The 25015-nt window shown below is 36.2% G+C and overlaps 1 protein-coding gene across 4 annotated transcripts in view; it reads right to left on the bottom strand.

The window, feature by feature from the left end:
* Positions 1–25015, bottom strand: part of MPDZ (multiple PDZ domain protein) — a 145546-nt gene that overhangs the window by 23623 nt on the left and 96908 nt on the right. For 2 of the 4 annotated variants that reach the window (XM_011967898.1, XM_011967897.1), the window contains exons 24-31: positions 22212–22389; positions 19293–19403; positions 15217–15315; positions 11779–11941; positions 9478–9674; positions 8233–8324; positions 7629–7719; positions 5375–5455 (exon numbers count right to left, since the gene is read on the bottom strand). In XM_011967898.1, the coding sequence (XP_011823288.1) occupies positions 5375–5455; positions 7629–7719; positions 8233–8324; positions 9478–9674; positions 11779–11941; positions 15217–15315; positions 19293–19403; positions 22212–22389 (1012 nt within the window). The remainder of the gene's footprint in view (positions 1–5374; positions 5456–7628; positions 7720–8232; positions 8325–9477; positions 9675–11778; positions 11942–15216; positions 15316–19292; positions 19404–22211; positions 22390–25015) is intronic. The other 2 variants (XM_011967899.1, XM_011967900.1) reach the window with 1 other exon arrangement.

Here is a 25015-nt window from a genome sequence, read left to right as displayed (position 1 = left end):
TGACACTATTCAGTCACAGGACCAACTACCCTTGAAGGTTGCTGACCTGAGTCCACAAATCCTCTTCCTTGATGAAACCTAATAGAATTAGTTCGTTTTTTTTCTGTTATTTGCAACAAGAGGAGTCCTAAAAGAAACAATAAGCAACAAATCTGCATGCATAATATGCCCAAACTCAACTAGAATACTACAAAAACAACTATATACACATCAACAAACAATTTATTGATATCAGAAAAGCACGATGAGGCTGGGCGTGGTGGCTCAGACCTGTAATCCCAGCACTTTGAGAGGCTGAGGCAGGTGGATCACCTGAGGTCAGGAGTTCAAGACCAGCCTGGCCAACATGGCGAAACCCCATCTCTAATTAAAGTACAAAATTAGCCAGGCATGGTGGTGCACACCTGTAATCCCAGCTACTCAGGAGGCTGAGGCAGGAGAATCGCTTGAACCTGGGAGGTGGAGGATGCAGTGAACCAAGATCATACCACTACATTCCGGCCTAGGCGACAGAGTGAAACTGAGTCTCAAAAAAATAAAAATAAATAAATAAATAAGAAAAAGAAAAACAGGACGACAAATAAGAAAGGATAACAGCATATGAGTGTGCAATTTTTTATTTAACTGCTCAACTTTCCAACTTACTTTTACCAGAGTGCATATAGTCCTTAGCAAGAAGAGATCTGAGATACTTTGTTTGGGGCTAGTTATTAAAACACTACCATACAGGAAATAGAAAACAAATTAAGGAAACATATTTTCATGGTTTTTTTTCTGTTTTAAAATATTATTTTAAAAGTTTTTTAGAGATGGGGTCTTGCTATGTTTCCCAGGCTGGTCTTGAATTCCCACCTCAGCCTCCCATATAGCTGGGACTACAGGGATACGCCATTGCGCCTGGCTTCAAGGAAACATATTTTTGAATGAGCTGTATCATTAAGCAGCTAGAAAAGAGTAATAAACAAGAATGAAAAGTCGAATTAAGCTTAACAAATTATTATTATTGGGAGGATTATTTTGAAGGTAGAAGCTTCTCTAAAATTCAAAAGAAGAAAAACTCTTAATCCTATTTCAAGGCTTTCGTCACATAAAATTGTATGGATATGAAGCACAGCTTTGACAGTCATAGAAGGCTATTACCTGCTTTGATGCATGGGTACTTCCTAGGGCACACTGTGCTAAAAATCAATCTTTAATCAAAACTGTTTTCTGACCAATTGAATTTGCATTTCAGTCAGCTACTGTGGGTTTAGCTTCTACATACGGGAGCTTTCTGCTTATACTTCTATTTTCCCATTTTTAAAAAATATAAAAGATTAAAAAAAAGATAATTGACTTGTCAAGAGTTTCTAAGGAGTCAAAACAGAACTAGAAATGAGCTGTTAGTAGAGCTCTCACTTTTAGACAATGCAAAAATTATTCTCTTCCTGACTCTCCTGATCTCAACATCTTTCCCCCTTATGCATGTACAGCACATAACCGTTTATTCATTCTTCCTTCCCAGATATTTACTCAGTCTGAACTATGTCCATGACAGTAAGTAACGGGAAAGAAAAAGTGAGAATTTCTTCTCTCAACATGTGTACGTTTTAGATGTACAGAAAAGATACCCACATCAAATTTCATCACAGGAGACAAGCTCTTGGGTCAAACATGGTTAAGTGACAAATAAAATGAAGACATTAATAGTAAGTACTATATAAACCAAAATATTGAAGTAATATTTCAAAATAAACACAGGTGACATTTAAGTTCGGTCTTTAGTGTATGTAGGATTTATATAAGTTAAAAGAAGTCAGAAAGACCAAGTGATATAAACCAAGGCAAGGAGGGATAAATTCTCAAAACCTTCTCCATGAGCTCTTGATTCAAATCAGTTTGACTGAAGTACAGGATTCCTAGAAGGAACATACAGGCATTTTAGAAAGGCAGAGGGCGCCCAGTAGCAAGTTGAAATAGGTAATGGATGGGAAATGGGACTTGGAGGCAGAAGACCAGAGTTCAATTCCAGCTCTACTATTTGGAGTTATGGGAACAGTTCAAAGTGGAGAAAATAATGGCAAGCTCACAGGGTTGCTAAGAAGTAAATAACATAATGAACACATGTTACATTACCATTAAATTATTATGTCAAATAACTAACTATAATTTTAAAAAAATGTAGGATAGTAAAAATGACAAAAGATTTAAGCTGATTCATGAGTGTTAGAAGCTGTTTCTTTCTCCCTTCTTGGCTTAATTGAGTTTTATTCCCAGAGCCATATAATAATGGGGTTAGGAGTGCCAGGCTTAGTGTAATATGTCACTTAACGTCATTTTTAACAATGGCTTCCTCAAGAGATGTTTTCAAGGATGTGTTCTATCTGGAACTCAGAAATTCATGGTTAGAAGTATTAACAAAAATAATTATAATAACTCACACTGTGGTAAGCACTTTGTATAAATTCTTTCATTTAATCCTTACAATAGCATCTCTAACGTAAAGGGATTTTCCTCATCTCATGAGGAAAGTGAGACCCAGAGAAGTTAAACGGTATAGAAGATAGCCTGTTGTATGGCAAGAGTGACACCACCTTGAAGCGAAACTGCCATGGTGACCAGTGTTTGACTCCTGCATACCAAGGTGTTCTGTAGCGAGCCCTGTAGCATAGATAATCCTTCATAAAGATGTTTACCTAACCTCTCCACTGTAACAAGTTTCAGCAAGAAACTCTGAGACGTGACCAGCTACATATCTTTATCCTTGCTACGTAAAGAATACTTTCTGGAGGGTGGATGCTGGGATCCACTGTCTTGTGGCCACCCGCAACATGGCTTCTGTACGTAAGTCCCTGTTAAGCATTTCTTTCTGATAAACTGGATTTGTCAGCCTCTCTCTTCAGGCTCTCAGCTCCCTCAGTCTTTGGAGGTTGGTATGCATATACCTGCTCACCATGGAACAAATGGCTTGCCTATTGCCCAGAGAAGTTAAGTGACTCCAAAGCCCACACTTAAAATCATTAAAATCATGGTTAATTGCCTCTTCTGTCTAGCTACTTTTAAAAGATTCTTGTATCCCCTTACTTACTTTGGCTTTCATCAATAAATACATTCTAGCTACCTGAGCTTTAGATTTGTTTGAAATCTACATATAAATGGAAGCTTTCAGTGGGCAATACATTGAGGTTCTCCAAGGTCCTGCATTCCTCAATAGCATCTAATTTAGAAAGGGAAGTACACATAATAGACATCTGCTGAATAAATAAAAAAGGAGGCGAAAGGCAGAAACCAGCTTTTATATTGCAGAACGAAGGAACCTTGCTCATTAGCTCATCCAATCCCAACAATAACCCTTAATATAGGCAGCCCATTTACAGAAGAAGAAAGTGAGGACCAATGGGATTAAGTGATTTATAGCCGATCACTCAGGATGTGAGAAGGGCTTCTGACAGACAGCACAGGCTTCTGTCCACCCTCATTGCTAAATGCCCAGCCAAAGAACTTGAACGTATCTGTTAGGAAATGAACGTCCTTGGGGGGTTCTGAGTAGGGGATTAAGATGCTATGAACATCTATCAAGCACCTTAATCAGGTAGTCTAATGTGGAAATAGAAAACATCAGAGAAAATCACTGACAAGTACCCATCAGACAATTCTATACCAGCTTATTCATCCCTAATTATTAAAACAATAATAATAGCAAACAATACTTGTATACGTGTGCCAGGTGCTGGAAACTGTACATATGTATATTTAATTTTCACAATATATACTTAATTCTCACTACAAGTCTATGAGGTAAGTTGGACAATTATTAAGTCCATTTTCAAAAGGCAAAACTATGTACAGGTTAAGAAACATGCTCAAAGTCACAGTCTCATAGCCAGTGAGTGATAAATCTAGGTCTCTGACCCAGGTGGTCTGGCTTTAAGTCTGTGCTCCCAACCACTACAGTAGGCTGCTCTTTATTCATCTAACATGTTCATTCCACAAACATTTCCTGGGCACTCATTATATCCTAGAATATACTAAGCCTCAGATGATAAATTAAAATCCATACCATGAAAGGATATTTTAAAATTATCTAATTTTGGAGTTTTCTAAAGATCAACATAAACAGATTTTTTAAAAAAATCATTCATTATAAAGTATTCAACATACATTTAAATGTTTCATAATTAACAAATTATAGGGAAATGATTGCACTGTTAAATATTGTAAACTCTTCAGGATTTAGGAGGAAAATAAACTAAGAGCGGAAATCAGAAAGGGAAAGAGGAAGATGTCATCTCTCTTAAATGGCGACAGAATGAGGGATTCTCAAACTGAAGTGTATGGACTTCTTGATAGAAAGGTAAAAAGACTTTAGTAACTTCTTTTCTTTTTAACCACAACAGAAATAGTCCATCATGATAAAGACTCCTCTTACGTGTATAGTACAAGACCAGAGCGATGCATTTTTGTATATGGTTATCCCTGTAAAAAACAATAGCAATAAAAATATCAACATCGTCAGGGTATTTTTTCCCCCTGAATACTTAACAGAATCTGACCATGTGCCAGGATAAAGGTGCTATTATCATCTTCAATTTACAAATAAGGAAACTGAGGCAAAGAAAGATCATACAATGTGTGAAGTGTGTACTTGATGGAACAAGGATTCAGCCCAGACAGAATGACTCTGGAGCTGAGGCTCTGAAGCATCATGCTGCACTGCCTCCTGGCTGGAGAGTGGCAATACGGACCACTCTCTTTCCTTCTGTCTGCAACATTTCCTATAAATATTCTCTGACCTCCCTACCCGACCTCCTGCCTTCCTCTTCTTCCTGGGCACTTCACTGCTCTTTCAGCTTATACTCATGCTCTTCCATTGTCCACCTGCTTAACTGCATGAGCCTGAAGCACCCAAAAGCATTTATAGGTTTCTGTTCAGCAAACTATCTCTTAAAGGCAATCATCTGAGTCGAAAATTCACTTCTAAATATATGAGCTTTCCTATTTTTAAAGGACAAAACTATAATTTCTATTTCTTTATTTTTATTTCCTCCATAGCAGGACCTTAGTAAAGGAATCAATGGACAGATACCTAAATTTCAAAATTTGGAATAATGACAAAAGGGCAAGCTGGACCCCGATAAAGTATCAGTTAGCACAGTAGTTTTCAAACTTAAATGTGCATCAGGCAGGTCTAATAAAACATAAACTTCTGGGCCCAATCCTAGAGTTTCTTATTCAGCAAGTAAGTTTGAGTGGGCCCAAGTATTTGCAATTCTAACAAAATCTCAGATGATGCTGATGCTGTTAATCTGGAGACCACACTTTTGAGAACACAGTGATTTAGAACACTGATGTAAAGGAACTCACATCATTTCATTCCAATTCAAAGCAGATTTACCTTGGGAAGCTCCAGATGTTGCACATTTTTAAATGAACTGAGGTCCACAGCTGCATCAGAAGTAGTAACAGTTGGCTCTGTCTGACAGAGGGAAAGAAATGACAAAAAGGACAACTGCATGTTAGGAATTTTGATTTGTTTAAATATAAGGGCCACTTATTCAAAATTATTTTATACATTATACAAAATTATTTTAATACATTTATTTATTTTAATACACTATTGTTATTTTAATACATTTATTTATTTTAATATATTTTTGCTATTTTAACATTCTATGGAATTTATGAACATTATATTCTTTTCAAAATACTTATGAGGTGTAACTGGACAACAATCAGTTGAGAGCACAGATAGACCAAGTGGCTTGAAGACTGCCTGGATTTACTGTATAACGAAAACTGATGGCAGCCCAGCTACCAAATGGTGAAACTCACTGACAGAGCACCAGCAGAAACACCATTCATTATTCTTTACTGTGTTATTTATCAAGTGAATTGAAAACTTTAATGTTTTACCTGAACGTTATTAAAAATTCCTTAAGAGACATATTTAGTACAAGTAATATGAAAAAAATATATACTACTTTATAACCTAGTTATCTTAAATAACCACATGGCATAGTTGAATGTTAGGAGCAGCCAGAATGAGACAATGATTTGTACATCTATCTTATATACACATAAGCTCTATTTTTATATATTGATTTAGGAAAGAATGTTTCTCTTCCTACAGCTATCCCCACTGATAATCACCAAGGTTCCTCTAATTTAAAGCTTTTCATTCTCTACTAACTCCTTTTATTCATCATACACATGTATCCAAAGCTTTCCTAAATCAAAACAAAACCACTCTCCCAATTCTCTATCACTCTCTAGCCACTGCCTCTCTCTCTCCTTGATTTCTTGTCCATCATTTGCCTTCTCAAAAACCACTAAAAGTCTCCTAGTTACCAAACCCAAAGGACTCTCTCTACTCATCGCCTCGCTGGATTCTTGCTACATGGCAGCATGTAGAGCTGTGGAGTGTACCCTTGAAAGACACTCTCCTCCGCTGCTCTGCCACATGCCCTCCTGGTTCTTCATAGCCTTGATCTCTTTGTTCGCCTTCCTCCTTATTGTTGCTACCACATGATTCTGCCCTTGGCCCTCTTTCTCTCTAAATGCTTTCTCAAGACCTCAGTTTCTATGGCTCAGAAATGCCAAATCTGCATCTACAGCAAATCATCTCTAAACTGGAGACCAAATGTCCCAATGTAAACTTCTACCAGGCTATCCAACAGCCACTTTGTTCTTACCCTAAATAGAATGTACCATATTTTTGCAAATATCTTTCTGTATTTTCTATTTGGTAGAAAACAGTCATCCCTCATATCACTAAGTCAGACATCTGAAAACGTTGCATATCCTATCTGTTTTATTCTCCAGTCCAAGGAGCAATATCTGGTATAAGGCAAAGTACTCAGAAAATATTTGTTGGTTAAACACATCTTCAACCATTCATTTTTCCTCAATGAGTACATTTAGTTGGGGATGAAGTATTACCGATTTGGGTCTTAAACATCTGATGTAACCATTTCCTCTTCTAGCTTTAGTTCAGGTCCTCGTTAACTGTTTCCTGAATCATTCCAATAATTATCTTACTTCCTCTAACTTCTCTCCCCTGCTACTTCTGATATTTCTCTACAGTACTGCCAGAGAAATTTTTAACTATACATTTCTCATTCTTTGAGCTCCACACTGTCTCAAAGACAAGGCTGGCACATGTTAGCCTACCAGTGTATTCCATGATTTGACCCTTTCCCCTCTAATATTGACCCTTTCCCCACCAGCTCCCATTCCCTGCCCCTCATTGCTCAGTGATGCTCTATAATTTTGTTCCCTGCATTGGCCAGAGTATCCACGCCATTACTCACTCCATGCCCTCTGCTTGCAACATTTTTACCCCCCAAATCTTCCAACATACACTTCATATGTAACCTTCCCTATAAAGTTTTATTCTCAATTTCTTTTCAGAGGCAGAACTGATAACTCTTTTCCTACCCTCACTACAGACTACAAGTACTCTTCACATAAGTGGTATGCTTATTTCCATGAGCGTCTTCTTATACTAGGATTTACACTCCCTGAAGGCCAAGGATATAACTTATCTACCTCTAAGATCCCTCTCTAAGTGTTAGGTGATTGTTTGATTGAATTAATAAGGTGCACATCAATCAAGTCTTCCCAGAGAAACAAATATAAGTTACATATACCTCCTTATTTTGAAGATTTTCTGAGGTAGAAGGCAAAGGTTCTACTGCATTTCCAGGACATACGGCCATCTGATTCACTGCATCTTTATTTCTGAAAGCAAAAAAACAACAACCTGTTATAACATAATGGTATTATTTTCATTCTCTTACTTCAAAAGTCAGAAGGTTATCAGAGAAAAATTTTTAACCCCCAAAACCTGGAACTATGACACTTACATATTTACAAATATTTCCTTTTCTTTGTTTTTTTTGAGACAGAGTCTCTTTCTGTTGCCCAGGCTGGAGTGCAATGGCACAATCTCAGCTCACTGCAACCTCCGCCTCCCAGGTTCAAGTGAGTCTCCTGCCTCAGCCTCCGTAGTAGCTGGGACTACAGGCGCGTGCCACCGCTCGGCTATTTTTTTTTTTTTTTAGTAGAGACGGGGCTTCATCATGTTAGCCAGGATGGTCTCGATCTCCTGACCTCGTGATCCGCCCACCTCGGCCTCCCAAAGTGCTGAGATTACAGGGCCCGGCCACAAATGTTTTATTTTCATTCAAAAGAACTCCAAGTAGAAATGCTAACAAAAAGTATTTGGTAAACTAGCAAAAGAAAAATGATCACCTGATAAAAATTATTTTCACTTTAGAAGGGGCACATTTAATGATTGATGAGGCATTCTGATGACTTCTTCCATATAAAATCTGACCATTGATCTGTGAGAAATAAATAGCATTAGTTGGGCCTGAAATTTTAGTATCATAAATTTTTATCATCCTTCCTCATTAATGAAAAGCACATTTTTTCTTCCTTTCAAATATATTTTATATTAAATGTTATATATTTTCCTCCCCAGAACATGAACCTGACTTTTCATGGTGAATAAAAGAATAGCTCATGTTTAAAGCCAGCATTAAAATAATGCACATGAAGTCTGACATCCATGGACTGCTGATAAAGAGGCACCACTTGGACCAACTGCAGGAGAGTAGACAGCAAATTTCCTGGCAGGCACTGGGCTCCCAGGATGCTCTGCACAAAATGAGGGCTCTGTGGAAAAACTTGTCACCTGCAAGACCATCCTGGGAAGTTCCTTACTGTCGTATTTCCCACTTAGTCTCAAAACTCAAGCCCTGGAAATAGGTCACTGGGAGAAGGAATGCTGGGTAGATTCAGGATTTAGGCAGCAAATTGTGCCTAAACAGTACAGTGCCTAATGCAAATGACTGGCTCAGTCATTTGGTCGTTTAGTCACTGCCAACTGAACCTTCCATGTCTATAGGGAAACATACTCAGCATGGAAAGAACATAAAGGCAGTATAAAATCATGTGGATCCTAGCCCAGGAGGGGCAAGGACAAACAACAGAAGCAAATAAAATTCTAAACCCTATAAAGTATGGTCCACAAATTTATTTTGTTTGGCAGGCTGAGTTACTGCTTGTTATTTAGCCTTAACCTTGACCCCACCCCACCTCACCCTCATCACTTCTCCCATTAGTGATTCAAGTTCCAGAATGTCCAGTGGGTCAGCCTCTGGGGAATTACTGGTCACTTGGCTTTTCAAAAACTTCTAATAAAAATGCAGCACACAAAACAAATGCTTTTGAAGTGTGAGCTTTATTACTATCTTGGGGCAAAAATTGTTTCTGGTGCTACACAGTCATGACCTTTTAATGGATGTTAATGGGAACATGGACTCTACTTAGTAGAAATTTGGTTTAGAGCCAGATTTGCTGCAATGCATATATTTTATTAAGCAAGCAATGGCTTTCTCAGTCGCTATAAGGTATAGGTGATTTTCTGGAAACCGACGGTTCCATTACACTTATAAAACAAGAATAAATTCAAAGTTTTCCACAAAAACTTACCTCTAGAAGCTCATCTGCAATTTGTAATCGACCATCTTTTCCTGCAGCTCCATTTGGATCAATCCCCACTATGAAGACACTCATCCTGGATCGGTCTTTGTTCCCAGCAAGACTTAGGCCCAAACCACTATGACCTTTCTCCAGTTCAATCATATGCAGCTCACCTGTTAGGGTTCCATAACGCTCTCTGATATTTTCTACATACAACAACAACAACAAATACATATTTAAAGTTAATTTACAGTCAAATGCTTTACTGTGGAAAGCTATTTAGTTTTATCTCAAAAGGGCAGTATTTAGTACCAAAATGTAATCTTTGTCAGTTAAAAGCTAAATAGACTAGTCACTTGGGCATCAGAACTGGTTTCCTGGAGGACCCAAACTTTGAGGAATTTCTTTGCATCTAGGGTGCAGAGAGCACAATGTCTGATTAATCAGTTCACCTTGGGGTGGTTATGCCAAAGAGAAGTAATTAGTATTTACAAACTCTCTTTTTTTTCTTTTTTTTTTGAGACGGAGTCCCGCTCTGTCACCCAGGCTGGAGTGCAGTGGCCAGATCTCAGCTCACTGCAAGCTCCGCCTCCTGGGTTTATGCCATCCTCCTGCCTTAGCCTCCCGAGTAGCCGGAACTACAGACGTCCGCCACCACGCCCGGCTAATTTTTTGTATTTTTTTAGTAGAGACGGGGTTTCACCATGTTAGCCAGGATGGTCTCGATCTCCTGACCTCGTGATCCGCCCGTCTCGGCCTCCAAAGGGCATATTTACAAACTCTCAAAAGACTATGATTAAACCAGAAACTTGATCATTTGCAGAGGAGAACAGAACTGAGGCATCCAGAATATTTGTGTTCACTGAACAGTGGAAGCTTTTCTCCCATTGGAATATCAACATTGTATATCACATCATGTTGGGCAGTTTCTGGGTAGATATATGCAAAATGAAGGGAATGAGCTTCCTTTTTGCACAGACCTATCACACCAGGACAACTTGATATATGTATCCCAGCTTTGGGACACATTTCCTAATTAGATGACACCATTTACATCTCCTACCCCACATCTTCAAGAGGTGATGGTTATTGTGCACCCTATTTAATTTATGAGGGCTAAGGCCTCACGTAGGTGCTCCAGTGCACAGCCACAGATGAGCAACCAGCCAACAGCCAGCATTACTTGCCAACCATGTGAATGAGCTGTCTTGGAAGTCCAGCCCAGCTGGGCCCAGTCACCCACTGCCCTTTGATAGATTAATAATAAATTATTGTTTTATGCCATTACATTTTGGGGTGGCTTCATAATAGAAAACCGAAACATTCCAGTTCACATTTTCCTCAAGAGTACATTCTGACTACACTGATTGTTAGCAATACGCTCTAGCGTCACTGAGAACAGACTGAGAAACCTACAAACTTTACCAGTCATCTTAGAAAGTGTTACTGTATGGCTAATGGGCTAATGTCATGCATTCTACATTGATTCCTCACTGCATCAACCTCATAAACTATTTCCTGATTCCCACAATATAGCAGCACAATTTTTATGTTCTGTACTTCCTAAAAAGATGTACTGCAGCTTTCTTAAAGGAAATAATTCGATTTTTAAAATAAAACTTTTTAAAACAATGACATTGATAACTTTGGGCTAAATTTTAAGTATTTTTCCTGTAAAATGGTATTTGCTTAGAAAACAGAGACTCCCTATTGGTCCTAAGAACAGCTGCCTATGAAAGTCTGCTGGGCACCAGGTGCTGTGCTTAGCACTCTTTTGGCACTGTCTAATTGAATGTTAGCAACCTGAGGGGAGAACTCCATTTTAAAAAGAGAGATAATAACTAGGCTAAAGCTTACAGACAGTTAAACAGTTTAGTCAATACCTAAAGTTTTTATCTCCACAATTATACTACATCACCATTCTGGTATAGAAAATGCACCAGAAGTTCAAGGTGTGATATCAACAAGAGCCACATTTTACATGAGGAATCTGAGGCCCAGAAAGGGGTGGTGACTTGTTCAAGACACAGAGTGGCATAGCTTCTGAGAGAGTGCCCTGTCCTTATTAATTCTCATACAAAAGGCAGAGTGAGCTTTAACAGCACTTTTAAAGGAAAGGAAGAGTATGATTTCATGCTTCAGGAATGTATGCTGTATTCAAGCAAAACAAACACCATTTCTTTCCACACAGAACTGCAGTATATATCACAAAGCTGCAACATACTTATTTATCCAGGGCACAATCCTTGAGAAACTCAGAGCTATTTTAATACCTCTTATAATTAAATGCATCACAAAAAGACAACTTACTCCAGCTGTAACCAAACTCATCCTCTTTGTCCACATCTTGTGAGGTTTTGCTTGCAGATGACTGTGTGTGATCACTACCCATTTCTGCAAAGGCTGAAGGAGGGGGTGGGGGCACACTGCACAATGGAGCCTTCTCTGGCTCTGACTCTGACTGACTGGGTGCCTGTGGGAACAAAAAGAATGCAGTGGGTTTGTGCAGTCTAAGGAAGAAAACTTCAAGAAGAAGAAATAAGATTATAATGTCAAAAACAAAGACTGGCTTTAAAATAACTAACAAATAATGGAAAGCTCATATATGTATATAATATATATATAAAATAACAAATAATGGAAAGCTCATATATATATATCTAACAAATAATGGAAGGCTCAGATTGTTATTTTATATAATACATATATGATATATATATATAAAAACATATATATATGAGCTTTCCATTATTTGATATTTTAAAGCCAGACTTTGTTTTTGACATGATATTCTTATTTCCATATATATCTATTTATACATATAGATAGATAAGAAATATTAGATGGGATTCAGGCAAAGTTTAAATATATTAAACTAAGTAGTATCAAAGAATAATTCACTAAGCTTTTATTTGCTATTTTAAGCCAATGAATTAATGAATTTGAAGGCTTAAATGACTTGGTAGAAAACTGAACTTTTCCTTTTAGAAAAAAATGTCATTCAAAAGTTATAACGTTTGGGTCTGGGTAAGATTTGAGGCATGTAGAAAAATCTGCCAAGAAACTGCAGAAAAAAAAAATTAACAAAGAAGTTGCCCTTCAAAGCTTATTAGTGAAACTAAACATAAATAATTATTTATTGCTACCTGAATCCTCTCTCCACATGATTCTCTTAACAAATCCAGGACAGCAAGTATCACACATGTAGGCTTGTCTACCAGGGAGCCAGTTTGTTAGCACAGAGCACACACTCGGATCTGAGAGGCATGGTTTTAAGAACACCAGCTTTCCCTTGCCAAGGCAGATCACAAGATAAATGAGGAAACACAGAGGCTCCTTAATAGAAAGCCAAAGCGTAGCATACTGGCTGTCACTTAGGGTCATAGGTCCTATTTCAAAAAAAAAAGGACTTGGTATCATCAAGTTCTTATATTGCAAAAATAATTCCAGTTTTTGCCATTAAAACTCCAATTACTTTTGCACCAACCTAATATTATAGATGATCAAACAGAATGCTAAGAGTTTGAAAGGTCTTTAAGTCACTGAGTTCATTTTATTCATTTTGCAGATGAATAAACCTTTTGAACCTGAGGCTATAAGAAGTGAAAGTTTTTGTTTCAAATCAAACAGTGGTACTAGACTTCTTTTTGCTTAACTCTTAATCCAGTACACTTTCCATTATATCATGATGTCTCCTCCAACTTGCATAAGTAAGACAGTACCTAACTCAAAGGTCAGGGACATCCAGCTAAAGTTCTAACCTTGTTACGAAGCTGTCCCTGATGCCTTGAACCTATGGTTTTCCTATATATCTTTATTTTACTTTTTTACTGCATAAGAATTCCTCTGATACAATGTTTTATTACGTATGTTTATATCTAGAAAAACATTTTTTTAAAACTGACTTCTTATAAGGATACATTAAGTGATAAACATGCACAAATTACTTAGCAATTATTTATTGGTGCCAAGAATTAGAATACCTAAAAAGATATCTAACACTAGAACTATCTGAGACTGAATGTGACCTTTCTTTGTTGATTCAGAAAGCACTCAATTTCTGGCAAAGCAAAAAGCTGACTGATAGGGATTTAAGGGCCTAAGTATCAGATTACAGAATCTGCTATATTGAAATGTACAGTCTATACGTCATTGGACAAACAAATGAAAGTTACTAATGTAAATGGAACCCTTGTCATCTTCCCAAATGCTGTGCCATAAATGATATACCAATAAATAATATACCAATAAAAGCGAACAAACACACACACACACAAAACCCTCATTTGATCCAATCAAGTTTCATTATCATAGTAAAAGGAGCAATATATGCACTTTAGAATTTTTCTGGCTAAAAAAATTTACTTCTCTGTAACAACAGAAAATGTTATCAAGCATTGATTAAGTCCATTCCATTTTTAAAAAGTAGAACAAAATCTAATTTAAACTTCCCATAATTTTAACAAATCTAAAGATGACATTTTATAGATCTTGCTGCATAATTTTTCTGAGCTGTTATTTTAAGAACAAACAAACAAACAAAACCTGCTTATCTGAAAAACTGTCTGGGATCTCAGGCACAACATTTTCATACTGTGAGTAAACCAAAACCTACCTGACTAGTAAAACCAATATAAGCCTCTATTTACTTGAGGGGCAATCAGGTGTTACATTTTCATATCCCTGACACCCTCATTCTCATCAAGATCATGTATCTGCCTTGTTAGTGACACTTTTTAAAAGGTATTCATGAAAATATAGCTCTTTAACAAAGATTGCTTAGCCTTCATTGTCAAAAATGCAATGTATACTTGAAATCACTCCATGCCGTGTATGTACACATCAAGTACAGCACACACATAAAGCACACTGTAACACACCCACATACGAAAATTCCACACTGACACAAACCTTAAAGGGTATGGGAGCAAAAGGGTTAGTTGGGGAACAATAGAAGATAATTCTACTTGAATTCTGTAATTCCTATAGCAATAGAAAACATATTGCTTCAGATATAGCACCTTTGGTTATCCATATCAATAACATGGCATTTATTACAATAACATGGAAATCTGATGAATATTCATAAAGTGTTTCCTGAAAAAAAATTGTTGACTGCTTTCTTCCTTTTCATGATTAAATTATGGTATATAAATTATTGTAAATTTTTGTTTCAATTTTGGTTTTATAATTTCATCAGAAAATGAGAAGATCCAAGTATAGATTTACGAGCATTGAAACAGTTACGTTTCCTGATTCAGGCAATTACATGGGCATGCTTCATGAATATTCAATAGACTCCTGCATGTACACATACACAATTATTTGTGCAGTGATTAACTCATGGAAGAGCTTTTATGATCACCTTGTAGAAGTCTGAAAAGGATTTAAATCAACACATGGTTTTAAAGAAATTATGTGTGAACGTATCACACATTTGGCAACTAACAAAAATTTAAATATCAGAAATTTTAAATCACACCAAAATGAAAGAAAAGCATTGGACTCATGATTCTCCCTTACTCTTCAGAAGGGCCATTTAATTTCAGCAATAAAAATAAATATTCTCTGGCAGGAAAATGTGCTTAAGAAAGGATTTGCATGCCCACTCCAAACAGCTTTGAAGGTTTTTTTTTTTTCTCCTGCCCAAATGTAGTAAATAGTGAACTGGGACAAAGACACAGCAATAACAAAGAACAAAACATTTGCAAAAGGCAACCAACAGCAAGACAATGGGCATTATCCAACCTTGTCGGCGTTGATTTGTAGAGAGTCAGCAAATGGGTTAGTGCTGCTGAAGTTGTACTTAGGGTAAAGGTTGTGCGGCAAGGAAGGCAAAGGGGATTTCTAAAAGGAAACATAAGAGGCGCTGAACGCAAAGGAAATGTATTGAAAACAACTCAGTTTTAAAAGCAAAGCACATACTGATTTAAAGAACTGCCTGTGTGAAACTAGATCCTATCAGATCCAGTCATTAATAGCAACATCTTAAAACAGTCTGGAACTAAAGATTTGTTTCTGATGACCTAAATCTATACCTGAGTCTAAATCAGGTCACAAACCACACAGGAGACTAGTTGTCAAAGTGATTCCAAATTTCTTTTATTTTTGCTCAATGACTTCAGTATTACTAACAGAGGCACATATATTTTGCCCATCTTATATATTAATACACGTTTCATGAATATCAGTAAACATGTTCAAAATTAAAACCACACAAGTTTTTTATTTACATCTAAAAGCTAAATATGCTTTTTTAAAATAATCTGTCTAGAATGCAAATTATAAATTGGTCTGCTAGTTCATTGGTAACCTTCATTATTCTTTTATTTTGTCTCCCAGTAAGGAAACTTTCATATTTTGACTTGATATTGACAGTGCTTCAGAGCAACTGTGTTTTTTAACTTAAAAAATCAATAATTTATTAAAAAATGAACTCCTGTACAGTGGTGTTCTCTATTTGTGCCCAGTTTTTGTGGAGGTAGGAACATGGAGATTCATATTTTAAATAAATTTAATGGAGAATTTATGAGGCTTTAGACAATATTTGAAGTCCTGCCTTACAGTGTTTCTCAGAGGTTTTGTGGCTTGCCAGTAATAAGCCCTGAGCCAGACTGTTAGAGTTGAAAATACATATTAAAGCCAGGATGACTGCCAGATAGAATTTAGCATTTTCATAGTTAAAAAAAAAAAAAGTAATTTCCTTAGCACAATAAATTCTTCTCCTTCTTTTCACACCCGCTATCTTTTTCTTTTATTGACTGTATCTTTCAGGGGAAATTGCAGACATTTAAAATTCATTTTGGCTCCAATTAAATGTTTGTGTTACTTCTCTCTATAAAAAAGCCCCACTGGCAGGCGTCAAGTATAGGGAGAGGTTGTCATGTGACACCACCCTGTATGGGAGAACACTCTGGAAAGACTCTATCCTCAGTATGCCTGCACTAAAGCTTATGCCACATTACCCTTTCAATCTGCTCTTCTTGCAATGTTTTTCCTACAGAGGGAAGACAGGAAAAGAAATGGGCACAATGACATTTCTGCTCATCTCAACTTTCTCTCTGCTTTTCAGTTTAAAATGTCAACTCCTGCTTTACAAAAGAGAAGATCACAAATACCAAGACACATGACCATTTATTAAGGTGGAAGAAATGACTAGGCAGAGGTGACAAACACATCCTAGCCAAAACAATTCAATGCTATGGAAGGTGGAGATTATTTCTAATCTCCATACATGGGACTTTTAGGTTTCCAGTGTACTGTATAATTCTGTAGAACACTAGAAAACAAAACTAGCAACAAATGGAATATTTAAAGAAAGCTCTAGTTTATAATTTTTTATTACTTTTGTTTTCTTTTCAATTTGCAGATCTTAGAGGATTAGAATTTGGCCCTGATAGCAAAGTGTAAAAGTATAGCATAGGCACAGCAGATACAATGGTAGATTACTCTATTATTAGGAAAAGATTTTTAGAAACAAACTATTTCTTATTAAAAAATCAATGATGATACTTCTGTTTATAGTCTCAAGGGCTGAGAAAAGCGGAAATATTAACAACGAAGCAGCACAGGGAAGACAAAAACATTCTCTGGTCCATATTAAATCAGGCCCACCTTTCAGTGAGAAAATGCGGTCAGACTGAATTCTGTGAAGGGTCATACAGGTGAAATTATCAGGGCTACTTCTGGAAGTTTCTGATTCGCGAAGAGCCTAAGGGCCAAAGCAACTGACTGCCTTTTCACCTTACGTTTAAGATTTCCTAGGAGCTTTATCCTACAACTACAGATAAAAACAATTATCAGTAAGAGACTTTTAAGTATGTGCATTTGTGAGTGTCCCTTTTAGATTACTGGAGACCTAATTATTTCCATAAGGAAGTAAATCATTGAAACAAAATATATCTCGTTTTAAATGCAAAATTAATTTTAATTTTCTAAAGCAAAATAAGTATGACTTGACTAAATACGTCATTTATAACAAGATTTACCCTGGAACAACTGCTATAAAATCAGGCATCATTATACCTCAGAGAGTAAAATAAGAGTATTTTCCAGGTATATGAGACAAGATCTTCCCAGCTCATTGGAAAATGTGCCTGACACTGAAAGGAATATTTGTAATTTTAAGTTTTTAAAGCAACATTGAGAATCACTATTCAGCAATTTATAGTATTGTCCCAAATGATGTAAAAGTTGTAAATTACAAATAAAACAAAAAAAAGCACTAAAACCCACCCACAAAAAATGGCTTTAACTTAAACACCCATTTAACATCATTATGCTGTGTCTATGTTTAACACACAAATGGAAACAAATGTAAAATGATTTATAGTTATTTAAACAAATAGAATAGTTCTGTAAAGAATGCAGCATGATGCAGCCCTACCATTTGGCAAATTTTCTTTCCGAATGGATAATTATTACCTAACAATAAACAACTGAATGATTAAAAATTGCAGATGTTGAAGTGCTTACATTAAAAACTACTAGATTCACTCTTACAGTAAACCTGGAACAGAGTTACACCTGTCTTCACAACAGAAGGGCCAGTAAAATAAATCTGGTCACTTTACAGTCCATGCATAGAATATTGATAAGTTACTTTGACAGAGTTCATCTAAAGAGCTGTTGGTTATTTTCATATTTGAACCTTAATATCTTAAATTCTTAATTTCAGAAGTTAAACTGAGCCCTAATATCTTAAATTCTTAACTTTACAAGTTAAATTAAATGTATTTTGCAGGTAAAATTACATATTTTAAGTTTCAGATGATACCTTCAACTTCCCTCACATATGTTGATATTTTTGTTTTAAAGACAACCAACCCTAAAAACTAGTAAGCAGGTAATTCAAAGAGAATCACTATGATGGAGGTTGTTAACTTAAACCCAAAAAAGGAGCCTGTAAGTGCTTCAGGACATCTAGGAAATGGCATGCAATTTTTGAATGGATATGTATGTTTCTAAAGAACTTTCAAAGGGGTATGTGAATCCAATATGCTTAATAACTGCTGCATGTGAATTTTTTTTTTTTTTTCCCATGAGGCACAAAGAAGGAGTCAAAAAAACAGTTTTAAACTCTTGGCATAATTTTCATCTTCAGCATCAAGTCATATCAAATCCAAAGCCTTGCTCTGTATTTTTGTTAACAACAATCATTAAATGTAACTTACATTTTCTAAAATGTTTTTGAAAGCTATTTTACCTGTAGTGACTGATGGCAAAATGGGTTGGTAGGTTTCTGTCCACCAATAGCTATACAGTGATGAAGAGCTACACAGTGATTGTGGCTAGAGTACAGTAATTATGAAATCAGTTGTAAACAAATCTACCCTGTGCAAATTTAACGTTCAGTGGGATACACAAATACATGAAAGATCATTCACAGATGATTATGGGATTGCATAAGCAGGAGATTCTGTCTAGAGAATAAATTTCGAGAAAATGTCATTTATTTGGCGTCTAAGGGGCTCCACTAGAGATCACCGATGATTAATCTGAATTATGATGCCACATTCCTTTTAATAATTTGTGTATTTTGTGATTAAAATGAATACTAATAATTAACCATCTAGATACCTAGAGATACTGATAAATCCTACTTCTGTGTATATTCAACAGACCTCAAAAGTCTTTATTAAACATGGTGGAAGGGATTTCCAGGATAACTCAATTTCTGAGAAAGCAAAACAAACTTTTAACAAGTCTTCTGAGATTTGAAAAATCACTGTCTTTGCTCATACAGACAACTTGGCCCTTGATACATTAGATTCCAAGTTGAACACTGTTTGGATATGCCTACCTTGCCCTTTGTGTTCGCTTACCCTTGGTCTGTTTATAATGCTCTGTACCATAAAGACTACAGGGTTGCCTGCTTTCCGAATGGCTTCCACAGCTTGTTCATGGCTTGCATCTCTGAGGTCCATTCCATCCACCTGCAATGGAAGGCCTCAGCTTAACATTTCAAGAATCTATAGAACAACAAAAAAATGTGTGGATGTGGAGTTTTAGGGGTACTTGGTTAGACTCCTAGAAAATCTGTTTTAATATCAAAAATAATTGAGACTACATGTGAAGCTGCAGAACATTCTGTCTGTCCAGCAGACTTGTGGTCCCTTGCTTTGGACACATATATCTCTGTCTCCAATAATTAGTTCAAGTCATAATTAGTTGAAATGAAGGCTCTGCTTCTTCATTCCTTACATTGCTCAGCTGCTCCTTCAAATTAAAAAATCAGTATCATTAACGAAATAATATGAGGGAACTATCTAGCAGCACTGTCTTCATCATGAAAGTCACCGCACTAATTTTCTTCTAATACATTATAGGGTGGTTTGGGAAGTAAGGGGTGATGCCTTGTGTAATTCTCTCTGTACAAGGAAACTTGAAGTTCAAAACAAAAATCTGATATCCAGAAAAATCAGATAATGGTAAGGTTAGTTTTGCAAAAGAGTCCTTACAGTAGATACGACAGGAGCTGGAAGCTAAGAAACTATGTTTATTTGTTAGTAATTCTTACATAGTTTGACAATGAAAGTTATCTTATAAATTTTGTTGATCATGGCTTGCCTGAGTAATGATCAACTCAGCTTACACACTTTATGAATAAGAAGGAAAATAGTGTAAAAGGCCAAATGCTAATCCTATCAGAAAACTATAGGATGTTAGTGTCATTTTATCATTTCCAATTACCATGTTATGATATATACAACAAAAGAGTAAACCCACAGTGGACACAATTCTAGAAAAGAACATTATTAGATCTTTGCACAGAACATTACCACCTTTAAAAGAATTATATAGATTTAGATAAAAACCTCCCTCAGGTTGATACTTAGATGACAATATTTTTTTCAGTGCATATTAAAATAGCTTCTAACTTTTTTGTAGAACAAAAGTCAGTATTCACGTCTACCATATGTCTACTATATATTCCATTCATGGAAAAATTTAACAGGATGTTAATTATCTTTCCTCAAGTCCAAAGCATTCCATTCTCAGAATGAAATGATTTGCAGATCTGCACTCACCTAGTCTAAGTACATTCTGAGAAACTCTTAGTAGAGACACGCTTTAGAATCCTTGGGATTACAGAGGACTGAGGCTTCCTACATACTAGAAAAGCCCTTGCAATATGGCACAAATCATTGCTAAATTGCATACAGTATTTTAAAATGCATAAAAAAGTTCTTTCTTTTCCATTTTAAAGGGGAGTTTTAACTTTTTAAATATATTTAAACAACATTTGAGAGCAAATTATGACCTTTCCTGTCTATAAAAAAAAAAAAAATCTCTTCTTCTATTTAGGTCAAAGGTATTTAATAGTGAGGTATGCGTAAAATAAACTTCCTAGTGATAATCCAAAATGTGAAATTTTAGGTAGTGTCCTACATAAATGAGTTTGTTAAAACAGTTCTAAGATATCATCTAATGAAAGAATGCAGGAGAGAGAAAAAGCCCATCATTCTTCCTTATAAATGGTCATCAAAAAAAGGACTTAGTCCCTGTTTTCTCTCAGGTCCCAATCTTCTTCCATCTAAGGCTCTCAAAGACAGTCAGTCAATGAAGGAATCAATCAATCAATCATCAAAATGTTCATTTTAAAGTCATGGTTGATATGTTATAATCTTCTTCTGAACAATTAAAGTATTCCAATGTGTAAGTTATATGGGTTTAGAAAATGAGAGTCACTTGTATAAAGTAAATATAATGGTCATTACAGTGTTAATAAAATTATCTTTATTTAGAAGTTGTCTCTTTTAGTCTACTCTGTAAATCCTGAAAACTCAGAAAATCTGGGTCAGGTACTCCTTTCTGTATCCTTCTAAATAAAATTATGCTTATCCTGATCAAATAATTTATCACACTGTTCTGAAGTGACTTGATTACTTGTCAAGTCTGTCCCACTTGGCAGGCAGGCACAGTGCCTTGTTTACTGTGGGATGCCCAGAGCCTGTTATAGCACCTGGAATGCAACAGCTGTTCCAGGAATATTTGTTGAGTAAATGAATGAGTGACTTATGAGAGGAGAGTCTATTTAAAATATTGAACTTTGCTTTGAATTAAGAGATTACACACAACTTGACATGCTTCTAACACGTAACAAAATACACATACATGTGCACACACATGCACGCAGGCACACACACAGAGCCTTCATTGATGAACACAGCACTGAAAAGGAGCGAGATCCTGGCTTTGACTAAGAAAGATTTACATGAAAGGTAACTGAGGTCTCAGTATTAAATATTTTACTAAAACAGACTCACTTGGGGAAAAAAAAAACACACACACACTCATCCAACAAAGTTTATCTGCAATGAAATGATAATAATAAAGTATTTCTTGAAATACAACCTCATTAATAACTTAATTATATCTACATTTTGTGTGTGTACATATACATACATTGTATGTCCATATAATCTTAATTCAAATTTTTTCCCTGAGAATTGTGCTTTGTTCTTTCAAACAGAACATAATTATTTTACCTTGGAGCCAATTTTTTTAAATGGTTGGCTTTATCTCCAAACACCAGTCTCTATATCAAAACATATAATCTGTCATTATATACATAAGAGAAAATTATGTATGAAAATAAACAAATAAAAAGAAATAATTTAACCACACACATATTTTACTCGAATGCTGGGTTGAGTAACTAGTATGAAGATGACAATTCCCTTGGTACAAAGGATGGAGCAGGTGAAAAATTTTAGCACAGAAAGCTCACTGTGGGGTACCTCTACGATTCTATCTCCAGGTTTCAAGGTTCCATTTTTGCCAGCTGGACTATCTTCCAGAACATGCTTGATGAAAATGCCCCTCATCACTTCTCCGTTGCTTAGACGACTCCCCATCCCTCGTCCACCAACAATGCTGATGCCTAAGGATTTGCTTGGTTCTCTCCAGAGTTCCACCCTAAAAAATAAATAAAATTTTCAACTCTTAGGAAAAATTGTAAGGGTAAAGCTTCATGATACTGGATTTGGCAATGGTTTCTTACATATAACACCAAAGGCACAGAGAACAAAAGAAAAAATAGATAAAATGTACTTTATCAAAATTAAAAACTTTTGTTCATTAATGATACTCTCAACAGAAAGGAAAAAAGTATTTGCTAATCACATATCTGATAACGGATTCATATGCTGAATACAAAGGGAATTTCTAAAACTCAACAACAACAACAAAAAACAAATGGCATAAAACACAGGCAGGTGTCTTGAATATATATATATATGACCAATAAGCACATGAAAAGATGTTTAACATCACTAAATATTACGGAAATACAAATAAAAAGCACAATAAGATACCATCTCACACCCAACAGGATAGCTACTACCTACTAAAAAAAATCACACACACACAGAAATTAATAAGGATGCAGAGCATTTGGAACCCTTGTGTACTGTTGGTAGAAATGTAAAATGGTGCAGCTGCTATGGAAAAGAGTATATAGGTTCCTCAAAAAATTAAAAATAGAATTATCATATGATTCAGCAATTCCACTTGTGGGTATTATAACCAAAGAATTTAAAGCAGGATCTCAAAGAAATACTTATACACCCATGTTCACAATAGCCAAGACGTAGAAGCAAACCAATTATCTATCAAGAAATGAGTAGATAAAATACTATATACATTCAGTGAAATATTATTCAGCCTTAAAAAAGAAGGAAATTCTGAAACATACCATAATATGAATAAACCTTGAAGACATTATGCTAAGTGAAGTAAGCCATCTAAGTAAAATAAAGGACAAATGTCATTTAATTTCACTCATATAAGGTACCTAAAGGTACCAAATTCATAGAGGCAGAAAGTAGAAAGGTGGTTGCCTGGGATGGGAAGAGAGAAGAAAGGGGAGTTGTTGCTTAATGGGTATAGAATTACAGTTTTGCAAGCTGAAAAAAGTTCTGTAGATAGACGGTGGTGGTGATTGCAGAGCAATGTGAATGTACTTAATGCCACTGAACTGTACATGTAAAAATGGTTAAGACAGCTTAAAACAATAATAAAAATATTTTAACAAAATGAAATAAAATGTCATATATGTTAATTTTTACAAATATTACTTTGCTCAATTTATTAAGGTTTTACTAGTAGTAAAACAAGATAGTTTACCTTCTCAATTATGTGTCTTGTGGAATCTAATAATATATTAATGTCTTTCTGAAAATAATTTGTTATAAGTAAAACCGGACTCATACTCCAGGCTGTAGCACATACCAGTGTAAAAGGATGATTTTACTGGATCTTAGTGTTACATATATTAAGCAATCAAAAAATTCAGCTACTGCTAAACAGATAGTAGCTTCTAACCTTAGCAACCAAATCAAAGGAAAGAACGCTCCTGCAGACACTATGTCAGAAAGTCACCTCTGTAGAAGAAGTCATTCTTGCCAAGGCAGACGTGGTCACTAACAGTCAGGACATGAAGAGCAGTGACTGACAAAATCCTACAGGATATGATTTTCTCACTATCTCCCCAACCTCCCCTGCTGATATGATTTGGCTGTGTCCTCACCCAGATCTCAATTTAAATTGTAGCTCCCACAATTTCCACATATTGTTGGTGGGAGCCAGTGGGAGGTAACTGAATCATGGGGGCAGGTCTTTCCTGTACTATTCTCATGATAGTGAACAAGTCTCACAAGACCTGATGGTTTTATAAAGGGGAGTTTCCCTGCACAAGCTCTCTTCTCTTGTCTGCCACCATGTGAGATGTGCTTTTCACCTTCCACCACGATTATGAGGCCTCCCAAGCCACGTGGAACTGTGAGTCCATTAAACCTCTTTCTTTTGTAAATTGCCCAGTCTCGGGTATGCCTTTATCAGCAGCATGAAAACGGACTTAATACACCTGCAGTGGGCTCTGTACTTTTCTCTCTCCACTCTAGCTACCACATCATCTCCTCACTATTCCTTAAGTTCATCTGGCATGCTCCCCACTTGGGGCCTTGGGGCTTGCTAATTCCTCTGCCTTGAATACATTTCCCATACCCACAAAATAAAGACAGGAACTCATATGTAATAACCGCAAATAGCTATAAAAGCTATGAGTATATTTAAAGCACATGCATCTTGTGAAAAGGCAGGATGTAAGAAAGAGTAAGGTGATTTGCAGTGAGGTCTTTGGCCGAGATGAGTCAGAGCTCAGGTTGTTGGAGGAAAACAGAACAAACAGAACTTTAAGGAGATGATGAGGCCCTGCAATCTGCTCCATGCTGCACAAAGGAAGACAATGTTGGACATTAAGTAGGATAAGATAGCACTGTCCAACACGTTTTCAACACTGACATTTAAGGAGCTCCTAGAGAAGAGAAAAGGTTGAAGTAAGGACCCCTGCAAAATGATTGAGGTAAGAAGAGGCTGGGGATGAAAGAGTACCACAGAGAGGAGAGGACGGGAACCAGGTGAAATGAAAGCAGATGCTGAGGCACATCTTCCTTTGGCCAGTAACTTTTTTTTTTTGACTGCAAATCTATAACTCTAGAAACTCTACCTGTTTAGTTTGAAAGGATCTTACCATGATCCTTGA

Source organism: Mandrillus leucophaeus, unplaced genomic scaffold, assembly GCF_000951045.1.
Source record: "Mandrillus leucophaeus isolate KB7577 unplaced genomic scaffold, Mleu.le_1.0 Scaffold818, whole genome shotgun sequence".
Lineage (NCBI taxonomy): Eukaryota > Metazoa > Chordata > Mammalia > Primates > Cercopithecidae > Mandrillus > Mandrillus leucophaeus.
The sequence above is the reverse complement of the archived record's forward strand: the minus strand, read 5'-3'. Positions and strand labels throughout refer to the sequence as shown.